General features: G+C 36.4%; 8 protein-coding genes across 8 annotated transcripts; 6 read left to right on the top strand and 2 right to left on the bottom strand.

Annotated features, from left to right (window-relative positions):
• Window positions 1-7248: 7248 nt before the first annotated feature.
• Window positions 7249-8415, top strand: MONOS_10889 (uncharacterized protein; the record flags this gene model as incomplete). Its single annotated transcript, XM_067863372.1, has 1 exon — window positions 7249-8415. The coding sequence occupies one exon, from the start codon at window positions 7249-7251 to the stop codon at window positions 8413-8415; it is 1167 nt and encodes a 388-aa protein (XP_067722259.1).
• A 567-nt stretch (window positions 8416-8982) lies between these two features.
• MONOS_10888 (uncharacterized protein) lies at window positions 8983-10014 on the top strand (the record flags this gene model as incomplete). Its single annotated transcript, XM_067863371.1, has 1 exon — window positions 8983-10014. One exon carries the CDS (start codon window positions 8983-8985, stop codon window positions 10012-10014), a length of 1032 nt encoding a protein of 343 aa, XP_067722258.1.
• A 1596-nt stretch (window positions 10015-11610) lies between these two features.
• MONOS_10887 (uncharacterized protein) lies at window positions 11611-12543 on the top strand (the record flags this gene model as incomplete). The annotated part of the gene is made up of 2 exons (XM_067863370.1): window positions 11611-12043; window positions 12158-12543. 2 exons carry the CDS (start codon window positions 11611-11613, stop codon window positions 12541-12543), a joined length of 819 nt encoding a protein of 272 aa, XP_067722257.1.
• A 785-nt stretch (window positions 12544-13328) lies between these two features.
• On the top strand, window positions 13329-15104 carry MONOS_10886 (uncharacterized protein; the record flags this gene model as incomplete). Its single annotated transcript, XM_067863369.1, has 1 exon — window positions 13329-15104. One exon carries the CDS (start codon window positions 13329-13331, stop codon window positions 15102-15104), a length of 1776 nt encoding a protein of 591 aa, XP_067722256.1.
• Window positions 15105-16814: 1710 nt separating this feature from the next.
• MONOS_10885 (uncharacterized protein) lies at window positions 16815-17537 on the top strand (the record flags this gene model as incomplete). Its single annotated transcript, XM_067863368.1, has 1 exon — window positions 16815-17537. One exon carries the CDS (start codon window positions 16815-16817, stop codon window positions 17535-17537), a length of 723 nt encoding a protein of 240 aa, XP_067722255.1.
• Window positions 17538-18672: 1135 nt separating this feature from the next.
• On the top strand, window positions 18673-19347 carry MONOS_10884 (uncharacterized protein; the record flags this gene model as incomplete). Its single annotated transcript, XM_067863367.1, has 1 exon — window positions 18673-19347. One exon carries the CDS (start codon window positions 18673-18675, stop codon window positions 19345-19347), a length of 675 nt encoding a protein of 224 aa, XP_067722254.1.
• Window positions 19348-19606: 259 nt separating this feature from the next.
• Window positions 19607-20611, bottom strand: MONOS_10883 (uncharacterized protein; the record flags this gene model as incomplete). Its single annotated transcript, XM_067863366.1, has 1 exon — window positions 19607-20611. The coding sequence occupies one exon, from the start codon at window positions 20609-20611 to the stop codon at window positions 19607-19609; it is 1005 nt and encodes a 334-aa protein (XP_067722253.1).
• Window positions 20612-22457: 1846 nt separating this feature from the next.
• On the bottom strand, window positions 22458-23450 carry MONOS_18014 (uncharacterized protein; the record flags this gene model as incomplete). The annotated part of the gene is made up of 3 exons (XM_067870993.1): window positions 22458-22460; window positions 22637-23167; window positions 23229-23450. The coding sequence occupies 3 exons, from the start codon at window positions 23448-23450 to the stop codon at window positions 22458-22460; spliced, it is 756 nt and encodes a 251-aa protein (XP_067722252.1).
• Between the last annotated feature and the right edge of the window lie 1118 nt (window positions 23451-24568).

The following is a 24568-nucleotide window of genomic DNA, read 5'->3' as shown; positions in this document are numbered from 1 at the left end:
GTCGTTGAACGAACTAAATTTCACTGAAAGTGTTCCTGATGCCTTATCAAACATGTAAATCGCTCCACCATTTGAAGTTCCATCTGAATAAGAACTACTTGTCCCTGTGGTTTTTGAGTTATTCCACACACACCAAGTGAATGAATTCGCCACATTGTTTGTAATCTGCTGTCTTACTGGTTTCGATGGATTCCCATCACTCCCGCTGACTGCGACATTCTGTGATCGATTGCACCTGGCAAATGAGGTGTTTGAGGCATCCAAGGATGATGAGGGGCTGTTCAGCGAGGGGACAATGCACCCATCATAAACTTCTTTGGATCCTTTACTGACACAATCTCAACTTTCTGCTTTTGACTGTCTAAATGCAATTTCTGTTGTGTTTGTGCTGATGTTGCAGTTATTTGAGCTGCATTGTTTGTTTTTTGGGCTGCATATGATTCCTGTCTGGACATTTGATTGAAAAACTGTGAATGTGCAAGTGTTTTCGGTAACTGTTGAGGAGGAACAGCATTCAGTGCTTAAGAAGAAGGATGCAATTGAAAAGAAGAAAGAGGAGATATTTCAGTTGAAGAAATATGAGATTGAGATTGAGACTGAGACTGAGACTGAGATTGAGATTGTGGTTGAGGTTGAGATTGAGCCTGAAAAGAAGCTAACATCAAAGAAGAAGAAGAAGGTGTTGAAGATGGAGCAGAAAAAGAAGCAAATGACGAAGAGAAAGAAGCAGGCACCGCATGAATGTTCTGCTGAGGATAATACGACGACATTGTAAAAGGAGGAGTCGAAGCAGACCATTCATTACTAGACAAACAGGAAGAGAACGAAGAACTTGTTGGAGGTGTTGAGAGCCGGCCAGCGAACTGAGTGGGAGTGACATAAGGAGAAGTGCTGGAAAGAGAGTATGCGAAGAGAGGGGAAGAGGAAGGAGTGGAAGAAACAGGAGAGAGAGAAGAAGAAGGAAATGGAGACAAAGAAGGAGAAGGAGAAGGAGACGGTGAAAGGAAAGGGGAAGGAAATGGGGAAGGAGAGGAAAGACCAGACTGATAATGAGCTGAGGAGAAGTGAAGAGAAGAAGTGGAAGAGGTGGAGGAAGGAGAGAGAGGAAGCGAGGGAGGTTCAATAAATGGGACAGAAGCATCTTGCAAGCGGCTAAATTGCCCTCTCTCTGAATAACTTGTGCTCTGCTATTTTGTTGAATAACTTGCTGAATTGACACCAGCTGCATCACAAGAAGAAACAGAAGAAAACGAAGAAATGGCTGAAGGAGAAGAGGCTTGAAGAGAGAAATGAGAAGAATTTGGAGAAAAGATTGGAGAAGAAGAAGGCGTTGAAGAAGAAAAGAAGGATCACAATTGTTGAATCGAAGATAGATGCTGTGTGAATGTGCGAATGAATGCGGAAGAATAAAGTTGAAATTGAACAAGGAGACGAAAGAGACGAAGAAGAGGAATATGTTGAAGTCAAAGAAGAGAAAGTTGAAGGAGCAGAAGATAAAGTTGTTTTGTGACACAATATTTTCTTGAATGAATTTAAATATCGTTTATTCGTTGCATCGAAAAAGTTGCAACATTAAAAGTTACAACAAAAACGAAGTAATAATATAAAGAAGAAGAAGGCGAAGAAAAAGGAGGAGGAGGAGGAGAAGGAGAAGAAGAAGAAAAAGAAGAAGAAGAAGAAGAGGAGGAGGAGGAAGAAGAAGAAGAGGAAGAGGAAGAAGAGGAAGAAGATGATGAAGAAGAATACGATGGCGATTAAGATAAAGGCATCAACGAACGTGGTAGCATCGCCTGTTTTGTCTCTTCGGGATTAAGTCCGAGTGCTTCGCAGCTCCTCCATTCCTTTGCCGCCATCCTTCCAAAGCTCCTCCTTTCCATCGCTCTCTCACATGATCCATTCCTCCTTTTCCATCTTTGCTCCTCTTCCTGCCGCGGCAACGCCTTGCAGCATCTGTCGCGCATCTTCATCATTTTCCTGGGAATCCCCTTCTGCTTTGCCACCTTCTCCATTTTTCATTCAACTTTCCTTCTTCATCAACATCCCTTTCTTTCCACTGCTCAGCGCTCAAAAATCTTGCAACTACACCAACCTCCATTTCAGCCTCCCATTTCCTCCTCCCATTTCTTGCAGAATGCAAACAAAACAAACAAACATACAAATTAACATTCAAATCAACAACCAAATAAATAAATAAATAAATAATAATTAGGAAAACATCAAACAGATAATTCTAATCACAATTTTTCTCCTTTATTTACATTCTTCTTTGAAATTATGTCACTTCCATCAGAAAGTCCATTAATATCATTTTCGTTTATAATTTTTTTTCAAGTTACATTGCATCTCTTCAACCTCTCGAATCGACCTAAATTGTATTATGATCGTTCATAACATTAATAAAGTTTTAAATAACAATACATAAATTTATTAACCTCGTTATATCGTATCTTAATTTAATGAAACAATTATTTATTTATATAAAGATGATGGTTTATTAAAAGCATAAAAAAAGCAATATCGTTAAATCATACTCAAATATTAATCAATAATATTCAATAATTGATCTTGTTGGGTGCTGTATTATCAAATTATTAAAATATTAAAAATATCAATAAAATAAATGTAATAATGGAATTTTCAGAATTTTCTCAAAGTAACTTGGTTTTCAAAAATTCATTCACAATTCTTTTTCTTTTCATTTATAAACATGTGTTTTTGACTTTTTTCGCATTATACCACAATTTCTTTAAAAAAGATCTTTCTTCGAACAAAGTTACGATATGAAAAATAATGACCCATATTTTCAAATTCAAAAACCCATGATCTGCGAAAGATTATTAATAATGCTTAGAGTCGACCAAAAAACCGTTCAACAATCACTCTGAGTGAAGCCAACTCCGGAGTTTAGATTGGTTTTGTGATGATTGCTCAAAATTCAGGCTTGGTTCCGATATAAGCAGAATCTGCGAATATTTAAGCTCCTCCAAGTTGTGTTTGAAACGTAGGGTAGTGATCCTTTAAAATTGAAAAATCGTGTGTTGAAACAGAATATATGGAACTGATCGTACTGGCTGTTCCAATTCTAGGATTCACTCCCACCTCCGCCTTTATGCAATAAATATGATGTTTGCCAGAAAAATATTTCTTTCCGACTCTAACTTTCCCCCCGGACGATTGATTGGTATGACAGCATAATCAACAGTGATTCCAGCTTCTTCAAAACCAGCAATTCTGTCAGGACGAAAAGACAGAAATAAGAAAGCTAGTTGATTTTTGACAATCGAAATAGTTGAATAGAGAAGGCGAATTTTCGAAGATTGTGAATCTTGTTTTGGTTTTACAAGCAAATGTGTGAAAGTGCAAGATCCATGATGAAGGAAATTCAGAAGCAAGAAAAGCTGTTCATCAAACGAGTCGATAGTTTTAGTACGACCTCTTCGTGGATTATCACACGGAGAAAGTGATTGAATCAGCATATCAATCTGTGCTCGTACAAATCCTGTCAAACGATAAAACCCAAAAGATGGGTTAATAAATTCTTGACAAGTAACATCGATGATTGATTTCTTCTTTTCTTCTTTTATTTTCTCAACATGAGTGGGAATTGCATTTCTTTCCTCCACTTTTTACAAAACTTACAACAATGGAATTTGTGACATGATTGTTAATGATAATAAAAGGTGACAAACATAAACACCCATATTTCATGATTTTTCTTTATGATCCTTCACACAGAATTGTGATTATTTGTTAAGATTCAATTAATTCAATTTAGAACAAACATATATTGCATTTAATGAAACTTTCAAGGATTTGATTTGGCAAATACCATATGAAGAAATAAAAATGTTTCAGTTCTTCTAACAAAAAAAAAAAAAAATGAGAAGTGAAAAGATGTATTAAGGACATCTTCATTTTCATTTCAGCTTAAACAATAGTTTTTTGATGTAGTTGTGATAATTTTCCAATTTGAACACAAAGTGTCTTCTCAGTGACAAACCAACTTCAAAAAAATGAACACAACGAAAAACGTTGTAATTTCAAATATAAACGCCAACATTTCCGATATATAAAACCATTAAATTTATTGTTGAAATATGTCTAAAAGACTTTCAAACACAAAATTGTGAATTTTGAAGATGACGATATCTTATCCTCATTTTTTTAAATTGTTTGAAAAAGCTCAAAAAAGTTACAATATAATGTTTCCAATTAAAAAATATTTTGTAATAAGAATATCACACAATTCAAATAATTCTTTGGATCAACAAAAAAGTTCTGAATTAATGCACTTTTTTCGGATGTGGAAGGACAAGTTCAGAAAATAAGGGATCAATGATGATGTGTGCAGGAGAAGCGAATGAAGAGAAAGTAAAAGGCGGGACCTTTGATGAGTGCTATTGCTTTGCATTGAATGGATTTCGGGGGTGAAATTCTTCTTCGATTATTGACAAAAAGTCCAAATTTTCTGATTCAATGAGTGAAAAACCCTGGACATGGTAAAAAAAACCCGGACTTTTTGAAAATTGCAACTGCAATTAGTTTCATTCAAATATCTTCAATTGACCGATATATTTTATGTTTAATTCAGTAATTAATGAACATTTGGAGATTTTTTGAATTGAGAATTGTATAAAAAACAATTTTTGTATTTTTTCAACGAATTCATAGACGTTAGTGTGAAATTGTATTTCTCAAATTGTCAAAATTGTTGTTGTGATATTTTCTAAAATAAAATGAAAGTTGATACAGACGCAACAGAAGTTTCTTCCAATCCGATGCTCAGTTTATTCCATCCTTTGTCTTTTCTGAATTCAGTGAAAAAGAATAAAAGAAATTATTGCATCAAACATTCAATACAAGACAAACAATTAATTTCTAGCTAAATATGAAAAAGTTTGGCAAAAAATTAGATTTGATTTTTAACAAAAAGTATTTCTAAACAAACTAATAAATATTTTCATCTATTCGTTTTCATCATGCTGTATTTTAAATTTTTTGCTTTCAGGTTGAGAAGTCTCTTCTGCGCTTTCCTTTTGCTTCCTTTTCCATTCATCTTTTTCGTAATCTTCGTCATCTTCATATATAAAGTTGCTGTCAATTTTTTTCTTTCTTGTTCTGATAATTCTTTTGGTAAAATTGCTTCTATCAGAATTGGTACGGTGATCTTCGTCATCGAATAAATTATCTTCTGTTTGTGTGCATCCATCAATGCTATGTTTTTCATCGATTTTAATATCCATATTATACTTTCTTGATGATTGGACTTTTCGTTTTGGTGTGAAAGATTCAAATAGTTCCCTTTTTGCTTCATCCAAAGAAGTTATGGAAGAAGATTTTGAAGGAGATCCACATATTTTTGATAGAACTTGAGAAGCTACTCGTGGCCAGATTCCTGTTTTCAAAAAAGCAGTTTTAATTACGGAAGGAGTGGTTGCTGCAGAGATTGCGTCTGGTTAAACCTCAGCAAGTGCCTTTCTGTAAGAAGAAGATGAATCATCCGAAGGAACTATGTAATTATTGTTTAAAGTTCTTTTTAATCTGGCGAAAATTACGTTATCGCATAATTGAAGGATATGTATCATGTTAGGAGGGAACTTTTTGATGAAGATTCCACATTTTTCTGCTTCACGAATGACATATGAGCATGTATTGGTAGTATGGTTTTCAAGAAGAAGAGGACCCTTTTTCGAAGATGTTGATTGTATTTTTTGATGAATAAGAGGAATCCAATTTTGAAGCAAGATAATTTTGAAAATTTCAGTGGTAATCCATCCTGAAGGTGCAGGAATTTAATTAATATTAAAAAATTTCAAATTAGAAAACTCTTCAGGCATTTTTTTCTTTGGATAAAGAAAAAAATGAGGAAGGTTGGAACCATCAGAACACACGCAAATACATAAAGTCGCGTTTGAAGATTTTCGAGGAGAAGGAGGAGAAGGAGGGATTTGGTCCTTCAAACAGATGACCAACTTTGCAGAACTTTCTCCAATTTGTACAGAAGATTCATCGAAATTAAAAATATTTGTAACTTCGATATTGTTTCCTTCTACGATTTCTTTCACTTCTTCAATTCAATTCGTCACTCTTTCAGGGCTCTGTGATTGAATCTTTGCAATTTCCAGTGGTCTCTCCAGGGCCGCTTTTAATTTAGAACTTCTTTGAACCAAATAATAAGATAATTTCGGATGGAGTTTCTCGTTTTCTTCTTCATTTGTTGATTCCGTATTTAAAATGTTAATTGCCTAAAAAAACAAAGATAAAAAAACTTACATATAAAAAAAACGAAAACCATTTCCTGTATGTGCTTCATTCGAACTACAACTCGTTCTGATAATAAAGATAAAACCTTATTCTCAATTTTTTCCAGTTTTTCAGAATTTATAAAAGATGGTCTTCCTTCTTTTCCAACATCTCTATTTTCCTTTTCAGCTGTTTTGCCTCTGTACCAAGCCTGCCTTGTTATTGCTTTCGCTTTGACTGCCACGTTCACTGTCAATGGATATCTTTTCTTGATTTCAAAAATTTTCCTCGATCTGGAATGGATTGTGCGGTGTTCTCTAGTAGCAGCAATCCTAATAAGTTCTAAAGAAATGGATTTCTTTTCCATCACAAAAAAGGGAACGATCAAAATGATCAAAATGGAAAAAATTATGTTTGAAAGGCTATTAAATCAAACTAACAAAAGGCAGTTCAAGTGATGGAATGAAAATTTTTTTTCTATATATTTGCAAAATTTTTTCTTGAATTTTCAACAACAAAAAAAGAATATTAATCAATCATTCTTTCAAGTGAACAACACTTGTTGAGAAGAAATACATTGTATATTTTGAAAAGTTTTAACCTTCCAACTTTAAATGTTTCATTGGTCAATATTTTGTTTGAACAAGTTAATGTTTTAATGAAAGAAAAAAGTTCTTTTTTTTTTTATAGTCCGGGTTTTTTACAATGTCCCGGGTTTTTCACTCATTGTATCCTATTCTTTTGGAATGAATACAGACAAATGGGGAAGCGATATTTTTAATCTTTTCACCAAATCCATAAACAATTTTCATTCCTCAAAAAATCCAGCGTGTTACCAATTCATCAGATTCTGTTGACAGAGTGAGAAGATATGACAATGGAAATACGAGTGTGACCATTCCTCTTTGCATCTATCTCCTTCCCACTCCAGAAGAAATATTTGTGAGCAATTCCTAGGTATCTGACCATTCTCATTGCGGAATTGTCCAATTCCCTTGTTTGACAATGAAGCATTCTCTTTTAAGGTTATCAGGAGAAAAGAAAATTATTGTGAATGGAATGATTATGATGAGTGATGAATTGACATTTGCTGGACAGAAACATGAAATCAGAGGAAATGATGATAAAAGTGGCTGGACAGTCTCTGATGCAACTTTAACATCCAATTCAGCAATGATAACAACAAGTGTTGAAACAGTCTTGTCAAAACTCATCTTCTCTCTTCCTTCTTCTCTTTCATCATATTCCACTTTTATTTCATCTTCTTCACACCTAACTCTGTCTCATTGCGTTCTTTCTCTTCAGAATTATTCATCAGAATTATCTTTTCTATTCTTATCTATTGAATCTGAAACCTTGGCTATAGCTTCGTTTTCAGCTTCATCAATCACTTTGAGTGGAAATCCATTGATCTCTTTGTGTGGAAGTGGTTCAAAAGCCGAGTCAATGATCATCAAATGGTTGAACATGACGAACTGCAATTTCACAGAAATCGAAAGAACAACAGGAAGTGGAAGCTGCGTGAGTATTGACAACAGCGATGATGAAAATTCAAATGCAGAAATAAATATTGAAGAATGTGATTTTGATGGATGCTCTGTTTTTGCTGATGAAAGCAGAGGAGGGGCCATTGGTGTCCAGTTGAAAGGGAGCATTCAAATGAATATTATTTCGTGCACATTTACAGGATGCACTGCACCAGCAGCAGAAGAAAAGACTGGCTTTGGAGGAGGAATGGCACTGAAATTGATTGATGACTATTCTACGTTCATAATCTCATCACCTGTTTTTGATTTTGATAAGCCAAATATTGCGAGATATGGAAATGATCTGTTTGTTGAGTCATCCAACTTGACAAAGAGCATCACAAACACCTCTCTTCCATTTGTGTCAGAGCATTTGGATGATATTTCGTTGGATTCAATGAGGGGATTTGATGGGAATGATACAACAAATGCAATTCCATTAGTTTATTTCTGGCGAGCGATTGGGACAGAGATATTTATTGGGAGCGAAGGTTGTGATGTGTGTGTGTGTGGATTCTCAGATTATCCTTGTCTGTCGATGGATCATTCGTTGGCAAGACTGGCAGAAGGAAATGAAAGGAATGTCAGCATCAAAGGAAAAGGGTATCTTCAGAAGAGTGTTGATGTGAGTGGAATATCGGTATAATCGGATGAGAGCAGCATGTGCTCATTGGAATGTGTTTCATCGCTTGAAGGAGCAGAAGGAACAGCAATGAAGATTTGTAGTGTTACCAAGTTCGAACTGATGAAGTTTGTGATTCCATCTTCATTTGCAAGTGGAGTCAATTATTTGATACATGTTGGATCAAGTGAAAGTCTATTGACTCTGAAAAACTGTACGTTCACGAAAAATGAAGAAAGCATAGAAGACACGATCAACTTTGAGCTGATCAAAGCAGATTGCGGTACAGTAAAATTGGATTTTATAACTATTCAATCACTTTTTTTTTCTCATGATATAATTTATGTACAAGTTACAACGATTTTGAAGATCAAAAACCTGACGATGAAGAATATAGAGTTGGATGGGGCAAGCGGATAGGGTGTTACAAAGAATTCAATTGGAGAAAACAGAGAGAGAAACGAAGTTGAACAAGATGTTCTCATTGAGTGGAGTTTATATAAAGAAGTCACCCAGAATACAACTGATGATATTCCCATCATTAGGAATGATAATGTTGAACCTTTGAAAATTGTGATTCGAAACACAACGATGAAGAAATGTGGCGGAACGAGGTGTGGAAAGGGAGGGGCGATGTTTAATGTGTTGAATGAGGAAGGAAAGTTTGATTGCTCATTTTGCACGATTTCTGGGTGTTTCTGCTCAACAACAGGAAGAGGTGGGTGGCTGTCTCTGGAATGCATCTCGACAGCTGAGAAACCTCTGAACTTTGTATTATCCAACATCACATTCAGAGACAACTCTGCATTGAGAGGGAGAGATGTGTATGTTCGAAGCAATTCAATCGAAACACAAATAGCTGATGAGCAGTTCCTTTTGGATTTCAGAGCACCGTTTGTGAAAGATCTGGCGATATGGGGATGCACAGCAGACTCATTTAAAGGAGAAGAAGATCTTCTACTGAGAGTCGTGAAATATCAGAGCGAGACGATATTTGAATCCTCAGTTGCAGACAACCACGAAGATAGTAAGCAATGTGGAGAGTTCAATATGCCATGTCAGTCATTGAATCAGGGAATTCAGCACATTATTCCATCTCTGTACTCGCAGTTGTTGATCTTGGGGCAAACTGAAATAATTGGAAAGTGTGATGTTCTTAATGTGACCATCCGCTCATTGCAATCTTCCTCAGCTGCTCTGGTCCATCTGAACTCAACCGTTTCTGGCGATGCAGGAAGTCTTGTCTCAATCTCAGAGACTGTTCGGATTGAGAGATTGAAATTCAATTTTTGTCAATCATTTTCATATTCAGGAAGTTCGATTATTCACGAATCAAGTGGACATTTTTCTCTTTCAATTGTTGATTTTTCTTCAGTTGTGGAGTCAAACAGCATTGAATCTTTTGTTCTGAATTCAACATTGTTGAGCATCGAAAATGGAATTCTTCATGTTGACAACTGCTCAATATCAATGCTTTCATTCAAGAAGCTTCCTTTTTTGTTAAATGGAGATGAGGTATCAATCACAAATGTGAAACTGGAACAACTTGAATCAACAACAGGTGTATTTGAGATTGGTCAATGCAAAGAATTTTATTCAATTGGGTTGTGGCTGATGGAGTGAAATTATCTGAAGGTTGTGTCATTTCGATAAACGATTTGTCATCATGAATAGTTTCTATTGGAATCTCCTCATTCAACAACTGGTCGAAAAATTCAGAAGGAGCTTCTGTTTTCTCAGCTTCATCAACCTCTGCTCAAACAGTTCTTTCAAACTGTTCTTATTCAAACTGCAATTCTCTGTCTGAAAAAGGAAGCACAATCCAGGTTATAAATGCAAAGCATGCTTCGATGGAGTCGTGTCAATTTATTGGAGTTCCTGCAAAAGAAGTGGAAAATGAGAGAAATTGTAATTTGGAAGAAATATGCGAATGGAATGGATCGCTTGTCCATTCAGCGAATTCTTCATTGTTGATGAAATATGTGACAATAATGAATGCTTCATCAGGTGGGTTATCAGTGTTAGCTGGCGATGTGACGATTGAGAAAGGAGAGTTTTCGAACAACAATCCTTTCATTGAAAAATACCCTTCTCTTCGCCGAAACATCATTTGTTCAGATTCTGCCTCACTGACTATTTCGAGCTTGAAAGGAGGAGATGGACAAGAGAAGATTTCTTCTCTTTGGATTTTGAATGATGGATGTGATTTGAGGGGGATAGCAGGAGAAATATCATCTCCTTTCTTCATTCCCAAACTGGAAGAAGTTTCAGTGAATGAAAATGGATGTTTCATTTTTATCAAATTCAAGGGATCTCTTTTTATTCCTTGCGACTTGTCATTCAGATTGATATTCAAAACAGGGGATGTGGAGTTGGTTGAGACATATCAGTTTGAGGAAGACAGTTTTGTTTCAGAAACAGAAGTGATTGGAAGAGTTCCATCAGAGAATATTTCATTGGCTTCAGATGAAACGGAGGTGTCTGTGATGATATTGTTTGGAAAGCGATTGGCAGAGACTTCTCCACAGATTCAGAAGAACAAAACAGGGCAAGGTCCAAGTATATGGACCATCGATGAAAAATTCTTTTCATAAAAAATGCGAAAGAAAACGTTTTATTTATTCATTTTCAATTCGTTTTATTTGTCGAAAATGCACAGTTAATAACTTACTATTTTTCATTCGATCTATCCCACAAATGTTTTTCGACTTTCATGGTTTTTTGTTTTTTAATTTATTCAAAAATGAACACGTTGAATATTTTCACATGCTTCCTTTTTGTAGTGTAAATATTTTGAAAAATTAAAAAAAGTTCCATTTTCACATTTTATGTTGCTTTTTCAAATGAAAGAAATCACAATTGAGTTTTTTCTTTCGAACAGGTTATTTCGAGCACAAAGGAATGCACAAACCGAAAAAATATTAAAAAATTTCATTTATAAAAAGCGCACAGTTTTCAGTGAATTCAATATTTTATTGAAATGAAAAAGATTATATATTATTCTTTAATTGTATTTCTTTTATGATATCGAAGCTCAGTTTTATTTTGAGATAAAAATCTCTATCAAAATTACACATGTTGATTTGTTTAATAACTATTTTATTATTATAATAGCAAAAACATATGAAACAATGAAGAAAAAGAAAGAGATTCATCAACTGCTGTTCTTGTGTTTATCTCCTCTTCATCCGGTAGTGTCAGCAATGGAGGATCTAATCCATGTTCTTCGATATTCTCTCTTCAGAACAGCAACGAAGCAGAAGTTGTTGCACGTTCCAAGTACTCGGCTCAGAAGGATGCAAAAAGGGAGGAGCGATGCCTTTTGAGCTGAAATGGACAAATGGACAGCTGAAGATGAGCAATGTGGAAGTGACGAACAGCATCTGCAGCAGTTCTGAAGGATGCGGGGGAGGAATCTATTTGACACGTGCAACAGACAACAATGACAGATATTCATTTTCAGAGATAAGTGTTGGAGGAAACAAGGCACATCAGGGAAGAGACATGTTCATTGTGGCGAATGACCTGAGGAATGGTGTGAATTCTGAGTTGTTTGCATTTGCAACACAATTTGAGGACAAAACGAATGCGCTGGTTGGGTTTGACAGGAGCTATTTCAACGAGGCAGTTGATCTGATGATTTTTGTGAAAGGTTTTGTGAGTGTGTCTGTTCTGGTTGAGGCTCCAGCAGGGCAGAACGAGGTGTTTTGTGGGAGTAATTTTGTTCAGTTCCAATCGCTTGACTATTCTGTCAATTGACTTGCAGAGAGCAGTGCAGATGTGCCACTTCGTGTGATCGCTGTGAAATCGAATGGCACGATCGAAAATGACATTTCACTCAACTCAGTCAATGTTGTATCATCTGGCAGAGAAAACAGCGGGATTAACATCAGCATCAATGTTCAGTTTGCATGTGGGAGTGTTGTTTCATCCACAGACGCTTTTTCGTTTTCTTCGATTGATTTTCATATTCCTTCTGTTTTTGCTATTGAGACTCCCAAATATGCTTCGTTGTTTTCCTCTTCGACAGAAAAAGGAAATATCAAATTTTCATTGTGCTCTTTCATTCTCACTTCTTCAGAATATCAAGATGTTTCAAGTTGCGTGCATGTGATCAGCGTTTTGGGTGGAGTTGTGCAGCTTTCTCAGTGACATGTTGATTCTGCCTCATTTTCTGTTACGCCTTTTGTGATTTCACAAACAGCCCAAGCTTCATTTGAGGGAGTAAGCTTTACGCATTTGTCATTTTCAACTTGTTCACTTTTCGCTCTGATTCCTTTGACATCAGAAGAGAAAGATGATTATTCCTCTTCAGCCAATCAAGAATCTCAGCCGTTTGAAAAAAGCATCAAAAATTGTGAATTCACTTTTCTTTATGTGAGTATGTATGACGAGCAGCCTTCGTTTGGGTCTGTTCAGCTTGAGACGCATCTGTCAATTGTTAACTGCTCTTTGGATGATTTGACATCTGCGTTGAGTGCAGAAAGAGGAGGAATGAAAATTGAACATGGAACAGAAGGAAGCTTCTGTCTGAAGGGGGAAAATTCTGAGCAATTAAGTTCTGTTAGCCATTGCACTTGCTCGACTTTTGTCTGAAAAGGAGGATTTTTATATCTGAGCTGCTGCAACTCGATAGATGGATTTTCTTTGTCTGATTTGGTGCTTTCTGAGAATGAAGCGTTTGTTGGCAGAAACGTGTTCATATTCAGCTCCGATTTAAATTCTTCAGTTGTCATTGAAAGGTTGATGTTTGATTGTACTGAATGGAAAAACACAAATGCTTTCTTTGGAGCGGATAAAGAGAACTTTACAGAAGGCATTTTTTGGACAAGCTGCTGTTTGAGCATGCAGACACTTCTGTTGTTGTGTTGTCGAGTGGAAGAGACATCCATGGGTGCGGATCAGAAAGGGAGCCTTGTCTGTCATTTTGGGAAGGAATGAGGCATTTCAGAGAAGGAGTTCAGTTCAGAGAAATCAAAATCAACACAAGTGCTGCCATTTCAGACGAGTGGAACCTTTCAAACAGCTCAATAAGCCCAGATGTTCCTTCTTCTCCTGGCTATTCTTTTTCTTCCTTTTCTGTTGAGCCTTTCTCAAATGAATGCACAATCAATGTGGGAAAAGCTATTCAATCTCTTTCTGAGCCTTCTGAGGCTGTGCTCACGAACAAACTCATGCTCACATTTACCTCCATCAACTTCTGTCTGCCTTCGTCTTTCGAAACACCACAAAAGGAACTTCTTTTCACTGAGACAGGAACAGCCACGCTAAGCAAATGCTCCTTTGCGATGCAGACAGCAGAAGAAGGCATTGCGTTTGTGCTTTTCCATGTTTCGTCTGGGACACTTTCGATTGAAGAATCCAAAATGGCCGAGCTCTCCTTTGCGACATCGGCCATCCGACTTTCAGCACCCGCTGCACATTTTGTGGCGAGTGCGTTTTCTGTTGATGTTCTTAATTTTGCAGATGGATCGTTTATTTCTGTGGGTGATGCGGAAGAGAAGGGAGATGAGGAATCAATTTTATCAGGGAGTGGCAAAGAAATGATAGCAAGCGAAATCAGACTAAAGAATCTTCAGTGGCATCTCATCCGCAGCACAAATGCGAAGGCATCGATCATTTCTTATGAGAGCGCGCTGTCTGTGGAGCTTACGATGGACAACTCGACATTCAGCGACTGCAACAGCGAGTCTCAGCTGGGAGGGGCGTTTTGTGTGTGGATGAAGGAGAAGGCGGGTGGGCTGGCTGACAGCTGGGCAAATGAAGGCAGTGTGCTGGCGAATCTTTCGTCTTTTGTGACATGTGCGTGCTCAACGAGTGAAGGCAGAGGAGGCGCAATTGCATTGAACTGCCTGGACAATCCGGAAGATTCAGATGCTCCGTCTTCGGAGAAAGCGAAGGCGCTGCCAGTCAAATTTCGGCTGATTCGGTTTTCTTTGAACAGAGCGAGTGTGGCGAAGGATCTTTTCATTGTCTGCCGATCGATTGCTGAGCAGATCAACGAGGCGTTGTTTGTGATGGACTTCAGCGAGTTGGCCTTCGACAGAAATAATGCGATCTTCGGGATGGACAAAGAAAACGAGGAGCCGATTGATTTGGTGCCATTCATTGTGTTCTACAAGTCAGAGCGGATATTTGTGTCAGGAGAGAAAGGGAAGAACGAGAAGGACTGTGGGCGAAGGGAAGACCCGTGTGAGACGCTGAGCGAGGCTGTGCGGCATCTGAACGACGAGCCGTACCAGAACGTGCTGGTGGTGAAGAAGGCAGCTGTTTCAGCAGAGACAGCCATTTCATCAGCGACTGTGCAGACAGTCGGAGGCAGCCCAGCTGTTTTTGAGTTCAACTCCGAAATCGCTCAGACGGATGGAAGTGCGGATTGTGTGGTGTCTTCGTCTGAGGAGTGCAGCATTTTGGGGATGGACATCGTCTTCGGCCCCAGCTTCGCTTCGGCGCATCGCTCTGTCTTTGGGGTGAGGAGCGGAAATCTGACGCTGGGCGACTGCACAATCACGTCAGAAGAGCCGGCGCAGCTGGCAAATACCGTAATTTGTGTTGAGAGTCATTGTTTGCGTTTGAGCAATGTTTATTTCTCAACAATCTCCTTGCAGGAATCAAGGAAACAACCATCAGCAGAAGCATTTGTAGCAAAGCAATTTGCTAAGTCTTCTTCTTTATCATCATTGTCTTTATTTGAACCAGAGGCAGGGTATTAATTCATTGAGGCCTGCTCTGGTGCTGCTGTGGAGTTGATTGGTGTCTGCTTCAAAGAGCTTTCTTTATTTGTCGTGTCGGGATATGCCACACAATCACCAAATTCATAATCAAGTGCAAGCCAAACTTATTTCAATACTCACACAAGAGCAGAGACTTGATCGCTGCAATTTTCTGGATTTCTTCCATAAAAGTTCATGATTATATTCAATTTGAAAAATTTACCAATAGTTCAAATATTGTTGAACATCAGTTAATAAAAGTATGCTTTCATTCAATATAAATAATATCCAAATTTTTGGTAAAGAAATCAACAAAATTGAATAAAACACAAAGATTTAATTTATTTCGAATAATAACAGTCAAAAATGATGATGCGAAATGTTATCAAAAAGTTTTTAGCAAATAATAATAATATTAATCTATTTTATTCCTTGTAATGAGATGACAAAGCTTTTAGCCCTTATTTGAAATATTAAATTAGAACATGAAAGTTTGAAAATATTTATGGGATAGATCGAATGAAAAATCGAAAGTTATTAACTGTGCATTTTCGACAAATTAAACAAATTGAAAATTAATTAATAAAACGTTTTCTTTCGCATTCTTAATGAAAAGAATTTTTTTATCGATGGCCCACATAATTGGAACTTGCCGAAACTTGTTTTCTGAAATAGATGGATAACAAAAAGTTATGAACAAAGATAAATCACACCAATATAAAAGCGATAAGAAAGATGATGTGAACGCAGCATGATCATCAACCATTGAGATGTTCAAACGAATTATTCGATGTGTGAGTTTGGCAACGAAGTGATAAAGTGCATTTTTTGAATAATTAATGCAAAGAAAACAATAATCTCCTTTAAGTCTGATCCTTAGCTTGCTTTTGAAGAAGTTGGATAATTGAATAATTATCTCCTATCTCAATCAAAATGAAAAAAGTCAAAGAAGAAAATGAGAAATACAATATCTCTGTTCATTAATATAATCAAAACACAAGCATTTTGATTTAAAAGAAAACATTCATTCACTTTCTTCTCTTCGATCTGAGAGTATCACTTAAGGGTCAGTCACGGCGAATCTGAAAAAATAATGCTCCAAAGCTCTCCACTCAGCACTGGACCCGCATTGAATTTTGCCACATGAATGATGTCAGATGGACCTCCGGGAAAGATGTTTTCAAGCATGATTTCTCATTCCACTTCTGAATTTTCACAGCAGATCCCGGGAGCTTCAGAAGCAAAAGAAAGCCATGGCGAGGATAGTTTACTGTTAGAAAAAAGCATTAAAACAATATTTCTCAGAGATCCGGATTGCAGCTTATATAATATAGACTTAACAGAAAGATATTTGGAAGAACTTATTATTGACCTGAAGGAAGATGATTCAAGTCCTTTTCTTCCAAAGGCTCCTTTTGCAGCTTCGAGAACAGATAATTGGATGAACGACGCATTGGATAAGGCAGGCGAGCGAACTGAAGCGTTTCTATATCCAGCCATAAAAATTCTGCTTTACACACATGCGAAATTAAAGGAAACAGATGACGAAAAAGGATCAATTGCAGATGCAATTTTATTTGTTTCAAAAGCGCTGAAGGAAGCAAGATCTGTAAGAATTCAAGGAAGATTCGGCTTTAGGGCAGCTGCACAGATGAAGGAGAGCTCAGCTACCAGTCTTCTTACTCAAAGGCAATCAGAAGTCCTTGAAGAATGGAGAAAAACAGAAAAGAGTCAACAATTCAAGCTGCAAACAACAAGCTGGCCTGTGAGAAGAAGTTCGATAAGATCCAGAACTATTCCAACCAGAAGATCAGAAAGCCACAGATTTTTTCAAGCAGGTCCCCGATTGTCAAGACAACAAAACCAAATCCGGCTGCGACCAAGAGCTTCAAGCTTCGCTTCAAGAAGACAATCAGGGGAGCGAAAATTCCAATAGAAGAAACGAACAGCATTCTACATCCCGCAGAAGTCCGACAAGAGGCAATGGTTGGAGGAAGAACTTGTTTATTTCGAGAAGAATGGGAAAAAATTGGAGGAGCACGAATTATTGGGAAAGGAGTAATCCCTGTTAGGAGGAGCAAAGCTGCGAAGGAATCACTCAAGAAAACAGGAGTATTCAAATCTTTGGAGCATCAGAGTCAAGAAGCCCAACAAGCCTTTTCAGAGATGATCAAGAAGCAACTAGAAACAAATATCATCAATCCTATTCAGGAAAAGGATGTGAAGCATTTGGATCCAGTGTTTGTAATCAGAAAGAAAGACGGTGGCTGGATACAAATCGTGGATTGCCGAAGACTCAACAATGCAATCAAGACGATTTATTACAAGCAAGAAGACCACAGAACAGTGAAGAAAATCATCCAAAACATAGATTACGCAGTCACATTGGACTTGAGTCAAGCTTATTATCTCATAAAAGTCAGCGAAAAATAATTGCCATTCCTTTCGTTCGTTTTCAAAGGAAAATACTAAACTTTCCACGGAATGCCTTTCGGATACAAAGATGCGCCTCGAACGTTCACAAAAGTGATGAGGAAAGTTCAAAAATATATGAGAGTGGAATGGAATGTGAGAACAATTACATACCTGGACGACATTGTTTTTCTTCATCAAGACCCGCAGGAACTCAATATTATTGTGGAGAAAACTCTTTCGATGTTCAACAAATTGGGACTATTGGTCAATTCAGAAAAATGTCATTTCATTCCAAGTCAGCAGTTCAAATTTTTGGGCTTCCAATGGGGTACCAATCAGTTTGTGGTACAGATCGAGGAATCGAAGAAAATCGAACTGATGAAAGAGTGCCAGAAATGGAGGAGGATTGCCCAGTACGACAGAGTTGTTTCGATAAAGAAGTCTGCCTCGTTGATAGGGAAACAAAATGCAACCAGATTCGTGTATCAAGAAGCCTCCCTGATTTTGTCACTACTGTACAAACTCCTTAACAAAGTTTTGAGTCTGAATGGATGGCAAGGAAAACTGCGCGTGAATGCATCGATAACAAATTGCCTCAGGAAGTGGAGCGAAAGGCTGAAAGTGAACCAACCAAGGAGATTGAATCCAGTGTTTCGACCAGAAGCAATTCTTACGACAGATGCATCAGGGTTTGCCATAGGCGCAACACTAAAAGTCAACAATCAAATGCAGTACTTTCACAAACCTCTACCACTTTCAATCAGACACCAAAGTTCGAGTTTCAAAGAGCTATTCGCAACAAATCAAGCCATCGCGCATTTCTCAAATTCCATTTGTAATCAAGAAATAAGAAATATGCTTTTTCGATCAGACAACACAACAGCAGTTTGCAATCTGAATCGATGGGGAGCGGGTCCAAATCTCAGAACGCTTCTGAAGTAAATATGGAATCAAACGCAAGTGCTGAATGTGGTTGTGAAAGCTCAACTAATTCCTGGAGAGAAAAACGTCAGAGCAGACTGCTTTCCGAGAATTTTGCAAAAGGAGGAGATTAGGAAGTCGAACAAGAAGCACTCGAGGAGATCACCAATCAACTTCAGATGCACATCACACTCGATGCCTTCGCGACAAAAGAAAACACAAAATCAACGAGATGGTGCGGACCAGGAAGCAATCTGAGTCAAGGAGGTTTTCAAATTTCTTGGAGAAACGAGACAGTTCTTGCGCATCCACCAGTTCATTTGATTCCAGCAGTGATCCGATAAGCAGCGATAGAGAATGCTCGAGTTCTTCTTCTTCTTCCAGATTGGAAGGGTCAGATATGGGAACCTCTTCTGAACAACACAAATCACATCTCTTGGACATGGAGGAGAACGGAGGAGAAAATCAGGGAAGGAAGATGGATGAAGCAAATGAATGCAACGCCTCCTCCAGGAAGACTGAGGATATGTCCAATCAATCCATAACCGAAAAGGGAGAATCGTGGTGGAACGAGATTTTGACATCAAGAAGCATGTCACGTGAACTGGCCGAAGAGTGCAAAAAAAGCGTCGCAAGTGCCACATGGATGGGATACACATATGGTTTCGAACATTTCAATGAAGGATGGGATCAGTTGAAATTCAAAGACATCCTTTCAAAACTTCAGATTTGGCAAAAAAGATGCTTGGATGTGTTTGTCGCCTTGAAAAACAACGGAATGAAAGCTTCTTCATTGAGAATTGTCAGATCTGCCATTTCATTCCTAACATCAGTATTATACGGAAAATCACTTAGGGAGAACACATTGATTTCAATCCTGTTTAGATCATTCAGGAGATCGGAATGAAGAAAGAAAAAGAGACAAGAAGATATGGAGGAAAATGTGGATTTGCAAGCTTTTTTTACACAAACCGTGAAAAAATTGTTTCACTTATAACATTTTTCAACTTAACGAAATTTCAAAAGAAATTTGATTTTCATTACTGCAAGCAAACATTATTGAAATCAAAACAAAAAGTTTTCCAACATTTCACGAATGTTAAAAAATAGAACCATTTTTATTATGTTTTTAAATCTCAAAAAGTCAATGAAAAGTGCATAATTTTTCAATGAAAACGCCTGTTGTCAAATATTTTGTCCCATCTTACAAAACTTTCTGTTTTTCTTGTGGAGATCACAACATCCTCCAGTGAGAGTGACCCACTCCCATCAGACACCACAACCACACTCGGCGTAGAAGGATTAGCTTTTGAGTTGCAATCAACCTTCAAGTGGCTCATTCCCAAATGACCTGTCAAAATACTGAAAAGCGCTCCTGCTGCTGATGAAACTGATTTCATTCCAATTGAACTCTCTTCCCTTCCTTTCCCAATTGCTGAAATCTTCTTTTCTCCAATCTCAACTGTTACTGTCTCACTTGTGTGATTCCCATCCATCAGCGTGATTGCCAAACTAATCTGCACCTCACACATCTCAAACGCTTTCTTTTCTGTCAGACACGGATTTGATTCATTTGCTCCACATTGCTCTAAATTATCATTTCCATTCACCGAAACATATAACGTTTTATCTTTCAGCCAATCCTTCTTTTCTGTGTGTTGAAAAAGCCAGCTTCTTCCCGTGTAATTATATCCATAACATACCCTCTGGTCATCTGTATTTGTTGTGTAACATTCATAGAACGGACTATTCGAAAATAAATACAGGCTATATCGATCTTCATAATATACATCATGGCCATGAGGCTGATCTCTTGAACATCTACATCCGTGAAAGAAAAGGAAGAAACAATAATAATCATTGACAGGCGCTGAAGTCTTGTCTGGAAACAAATCCAATCCCCCGCCATATGACACTGCCGAGCACGAAATAAATTGGAGGCTCCTCATTATGAATGCAGCCGGAACACCGTAGCAATACATCCCTCCGCCATATTTACTTGTTAGAGAACACGAGGTGAAGAAACATTCAAACACACAAGCACTCTCTCCATTGCCATTTTCTGTTCCAATACATGAAGATCCAGAAACATTAAAAGTTTGAAGTGAAGTCCTCCTCCATAGCCACTTGCTTTGCATTTCTGGAACTCGCATCCACTGATCCTGACACATGTTGAAATCGAATAAGCATACATTCCTCCTCCATAACGATTTTGAGCAGAACATGCATTGAACGTATTATTCTCAGCCTTGATTGAACAGACTAAATAGCAAAAAATACCTCCCCCAGCATAATATGAAGTGCAGTTGTTAAACAAACAAAACTTCGTGGAAAGTGTTCCTGATGCCTTTTTATACATGAAAACCGCTCCACCAATTGAAGTACTTTCTGATGAAAAAGTTCCTGATCCAATTGTTTTTGATCCATTCCTCTAATACCAAAATTAAGAATTCAATTCAATGGATGTTTCGCTTCAGACAAAAATTCTATATCATCAAGTTAGAATTATATTTCGAATAGATTATGATTACGAAAATTATTACTCATATCAACATCAACAAATAATAGATATGCAAAGAATTATTTTTTTGAAAATCATTTATTTTGCAGATAACAATAAAATCTCTCTATTACACTCCAAAAACAAATAATAAAAAACACATAAATATTTTATGGGTCCGATCAACAATTTTTATTTTTGTTTTTCAATGTCAGATTTCCAGATTTTTTCGATAATATGGAGTTTATTAATTACGTTTATTAATGATATAGTGAAAATTTATAAAAAAGCGTCAAATTCGCTTCTGGTGCAATTTTGACCTATGCTCGAGATAGCCCAGATAATACCATCGAATCAGGAGACAAAGAAAGCAATTCAACAGCCTTCCACAGTTCCACCATTTTCATCCACACAAGGTGAAAAAGATTCCATTATTCCCATCAATCAACAACAACATTTGCCAGAATGCCATAAAACAGAGAAAGCAAGAGAAGAGATCTCACAACCAGACCGTATTGAAGAACCAGATGATAATGAGTCTCAATCCATCCACGAAAAGCAATTAAATACCACGAACAATGAAAACGAGAAAGACAAAAATGAAATCATCGAAGAAAAATGTGTCCTGTTTATTATTCTCACAAGATCACAGATAAGAAAATAAATTATGGAAAGAGACAATTCGTAAATCAATTTATTTCTCCCAATTTCTGCAAACTCTCAGATCGTAGAGAAGAAAGTGAATGGATGTTTTCTTGTGAATCAAAATGCTTGCGTTTTGAATGAAAAAGAAAATATGAAATTAACTTTCTTCTCTTCACCCACCTCATTTTCAATCCCACACTGTGAAGAAAGCTTTAAACAAGTTCCAGATGCAATACCAACCCAAAACACATTTTGAAACCCATTTCACCTTTTTCTCTTCAAGCGCAATTTGTATTCTCACGCGTATTTTCCTTCCTTCACTGTTTTAAACCAGATTCGCTTTGGTGACTGACTCTTAAGTGATACTCTCTCATATCGAAGAGAAGAAAGGAAATATCATATCTTTTCCAAAAAAAAAAAAAAAAAAAATAAAAATAAAAAAATAAAAAAAAAAAAATAAAAAATAATTTCAATTCAATCTTTAAATAACTTTTGTAACATTTCTCATATCAAAATTTTAATTGATAAAGAAACTTTTAATTTTCATATAAATATGGAAGAGAAACTGATAATTTTTTTTTAACTAATTGCGATGTGGTGTTTGAACATTAACTGGAACTGTTTTTATTTTTGATCAGTTGCTACTTTTCAAAAAGACTGAAACATTTTTAAATATTTTGTTTCTTCACTTTATCAAAATGAAGCGAGATAAAAAATTGAATATTGACAGGGGAAAAATCAAAAAATGTTCGTTTGATTGTGAAATGATGGAAAAAGAAAAATAAATATTTTGTGTGACAAAATACAATGTATTTCCTCAAGCAATCACAAAATAATCAGAAATATTCAAAGATAGCGCATAATAAAATTGTTTACTAAAAAAATCAATTAATTCATGAAAGCTTGGAATGATATCTTCGTATCCTTTTTCTTCCATCTTTTCAAATATCTTTTTTTTCGTTACCTTTCTTTTCACTTCTTCCATTTCATTATCTGTTTTTTCTTTCAAGCGATTTGAAACATTCGCAAGGAATTGTAAGCAATCATATACTATATCTTTATCCACTGTTCGTCGCTTAATCTCCTCTAAAATGAGATCGATGGCTCTTCCTTTCAACAAGTCATCAATTTTCACATTTCCTTTTTCGGCTGCTCCTTTCAATAAAAAAAGGCTGTCAACGTAAATATCTTTGAAACCATCTCTTGATGCTCGAAGTATCTGAATAATGCTGCTGATTAAATCAACATATTTTTCATTCCAAATTTTGCACGAGAAAAAATATGACCTTATTATTTCAAGCCACTTCATCAAAATCAGAAGTTCTTTTGCTTCTTTTCCTCGTTCCTCTTCTTTTTCTCTCTTCCAATCAATATTTTTTATCAGTTCTTCCAGTTCTTTTGTTGTATCTTCGATAAAATGCATCTTATTCACAATCACTCCTTCCAAACCTTCATCGTATTCGAATTCGTTCATCAAAAACCGCCAAGCAGATTGATAAGCAAGTCGTGTTAGATTGTGACGCTCCTGATGATTCAGGATAACCTCTTTTATTTCATTCAAATACAGTTCTTTTTCAGTACGCTAATCAAAATATATTAGAAAAAATACAATGATTTCAAAAATGAAACAGAAATGCTCACACGTAACTCCCAATATTGCTCAAAGCCAGCAAAGCGATTTCCGTTTCTTTTTGAGTTTCCTCCTTTTCTTCTTTCTTCAATGCAGCTTTCAGAAGGCAAGGAACGCAAATTGAAAGTGATATCGGAAGGAACTCAGGACTGAGTAAAATATAGCATTCATAAAGATTAATCAGCAGCTTTTCGTTCCTTTCTTCTTCTTCTTCTTTTTCTTCATCAACAAGCATTTTCTCGAATCTTCCCCGTAGCAAAGAACGATTAAAGTCATTACTCCACCAACCCAAAAGAACATTAGAATATCCAATGCGTTTTAGTAACAACAATGTGTTTTCCATTGGCATTTTCTTATCTTCAATCATTTCGGATATATTGTCGAATATTTTTTCTGAGAAAATTGAATGATATTCTTCTTTATTCATTCCATCAATTATTTCATTCATTTCACCGATTTTCTTTCTTTGTTCATCTTCATTGCAATGCTCTAGTAAAGAAAACAATTCTTCATAAAAGAAAAAGAAAAAAAATGCGAAAAATGAGAATTCAAATACAACAACGAATACAAGCCTGTAAACTTCTTTATGTTGTCCGTTTCCTGCATACATGTTTTTTTAAAATTATAATCCATTGAACACAAATACAACACCATTTTGCAGTTTTTGTCAAACAAGCATATATTTGGATAGAAGAAGTTTATGAAAAATAAAAAACTCAAAAAGACCAGAGTAAAATATGTGTTTATACTGATTTTTCTTCGGTCCACATTCTGGCAAAGGATTATGAAGATAAACAATGCTTTTTCAATTTTTCGTTTTTTGTAATGGATTCAATGATCATATTTTTATCTTTGAAATGGAATATTTATCCACAGATTGAGAAAATAGCAAGTGAACATTACCTATTGAATTAGAAATATTATTTCCTGTGGAGATAACAAGAAACGAGGCAATACAATATTTTTGAAATTCCATTTGATAATTTTTGTCAATTTAATAGCCAAGGGGAATACAACAATTTCATCAATAACACAAAAAGATTTAATGTATGTAATTTTTATTGTTCTATTGTTTGTGAAGATATTTCCGTCTGTATCCTCTCCAAAGTGCAGGAACATGAGTTATTGTTGGAATGGCCAATCTCCTCATTGCGGAGCAATATGATGGAATCGAGCTGATAATTTCACTAATATAGGAGTGAGCAGAATTTATTAAAGTCACTTCACCCTCGTCTTTGGACTTTATCGTTAAAGCATTATTCACTGGAACAGAGAATGAGGGGGTGATGTTGAGAATATCTTCATATTGAATTTATCCGATATTTTTGATTCCCTTAGGATCTCCTTCGTAAC

Source organism: Monocercomonoides exilis (assembly GCF_001643675.1).
Source record: "Monocercomonoides exilis strain PA203 chromosome Unknown scaffold42-869251, whole genome shotgun sequence".
Lineage (NCBI taxonomy): Eukaryota > Preaxostyla > Oxymonadida > Polymastigidae > Monocercomonoides > Monocercomonoides exilis.
Note: the sequence above shows the minus strand (reverse complement) of the source record. Positions and strands in the feature narration are given on the sequence as shown.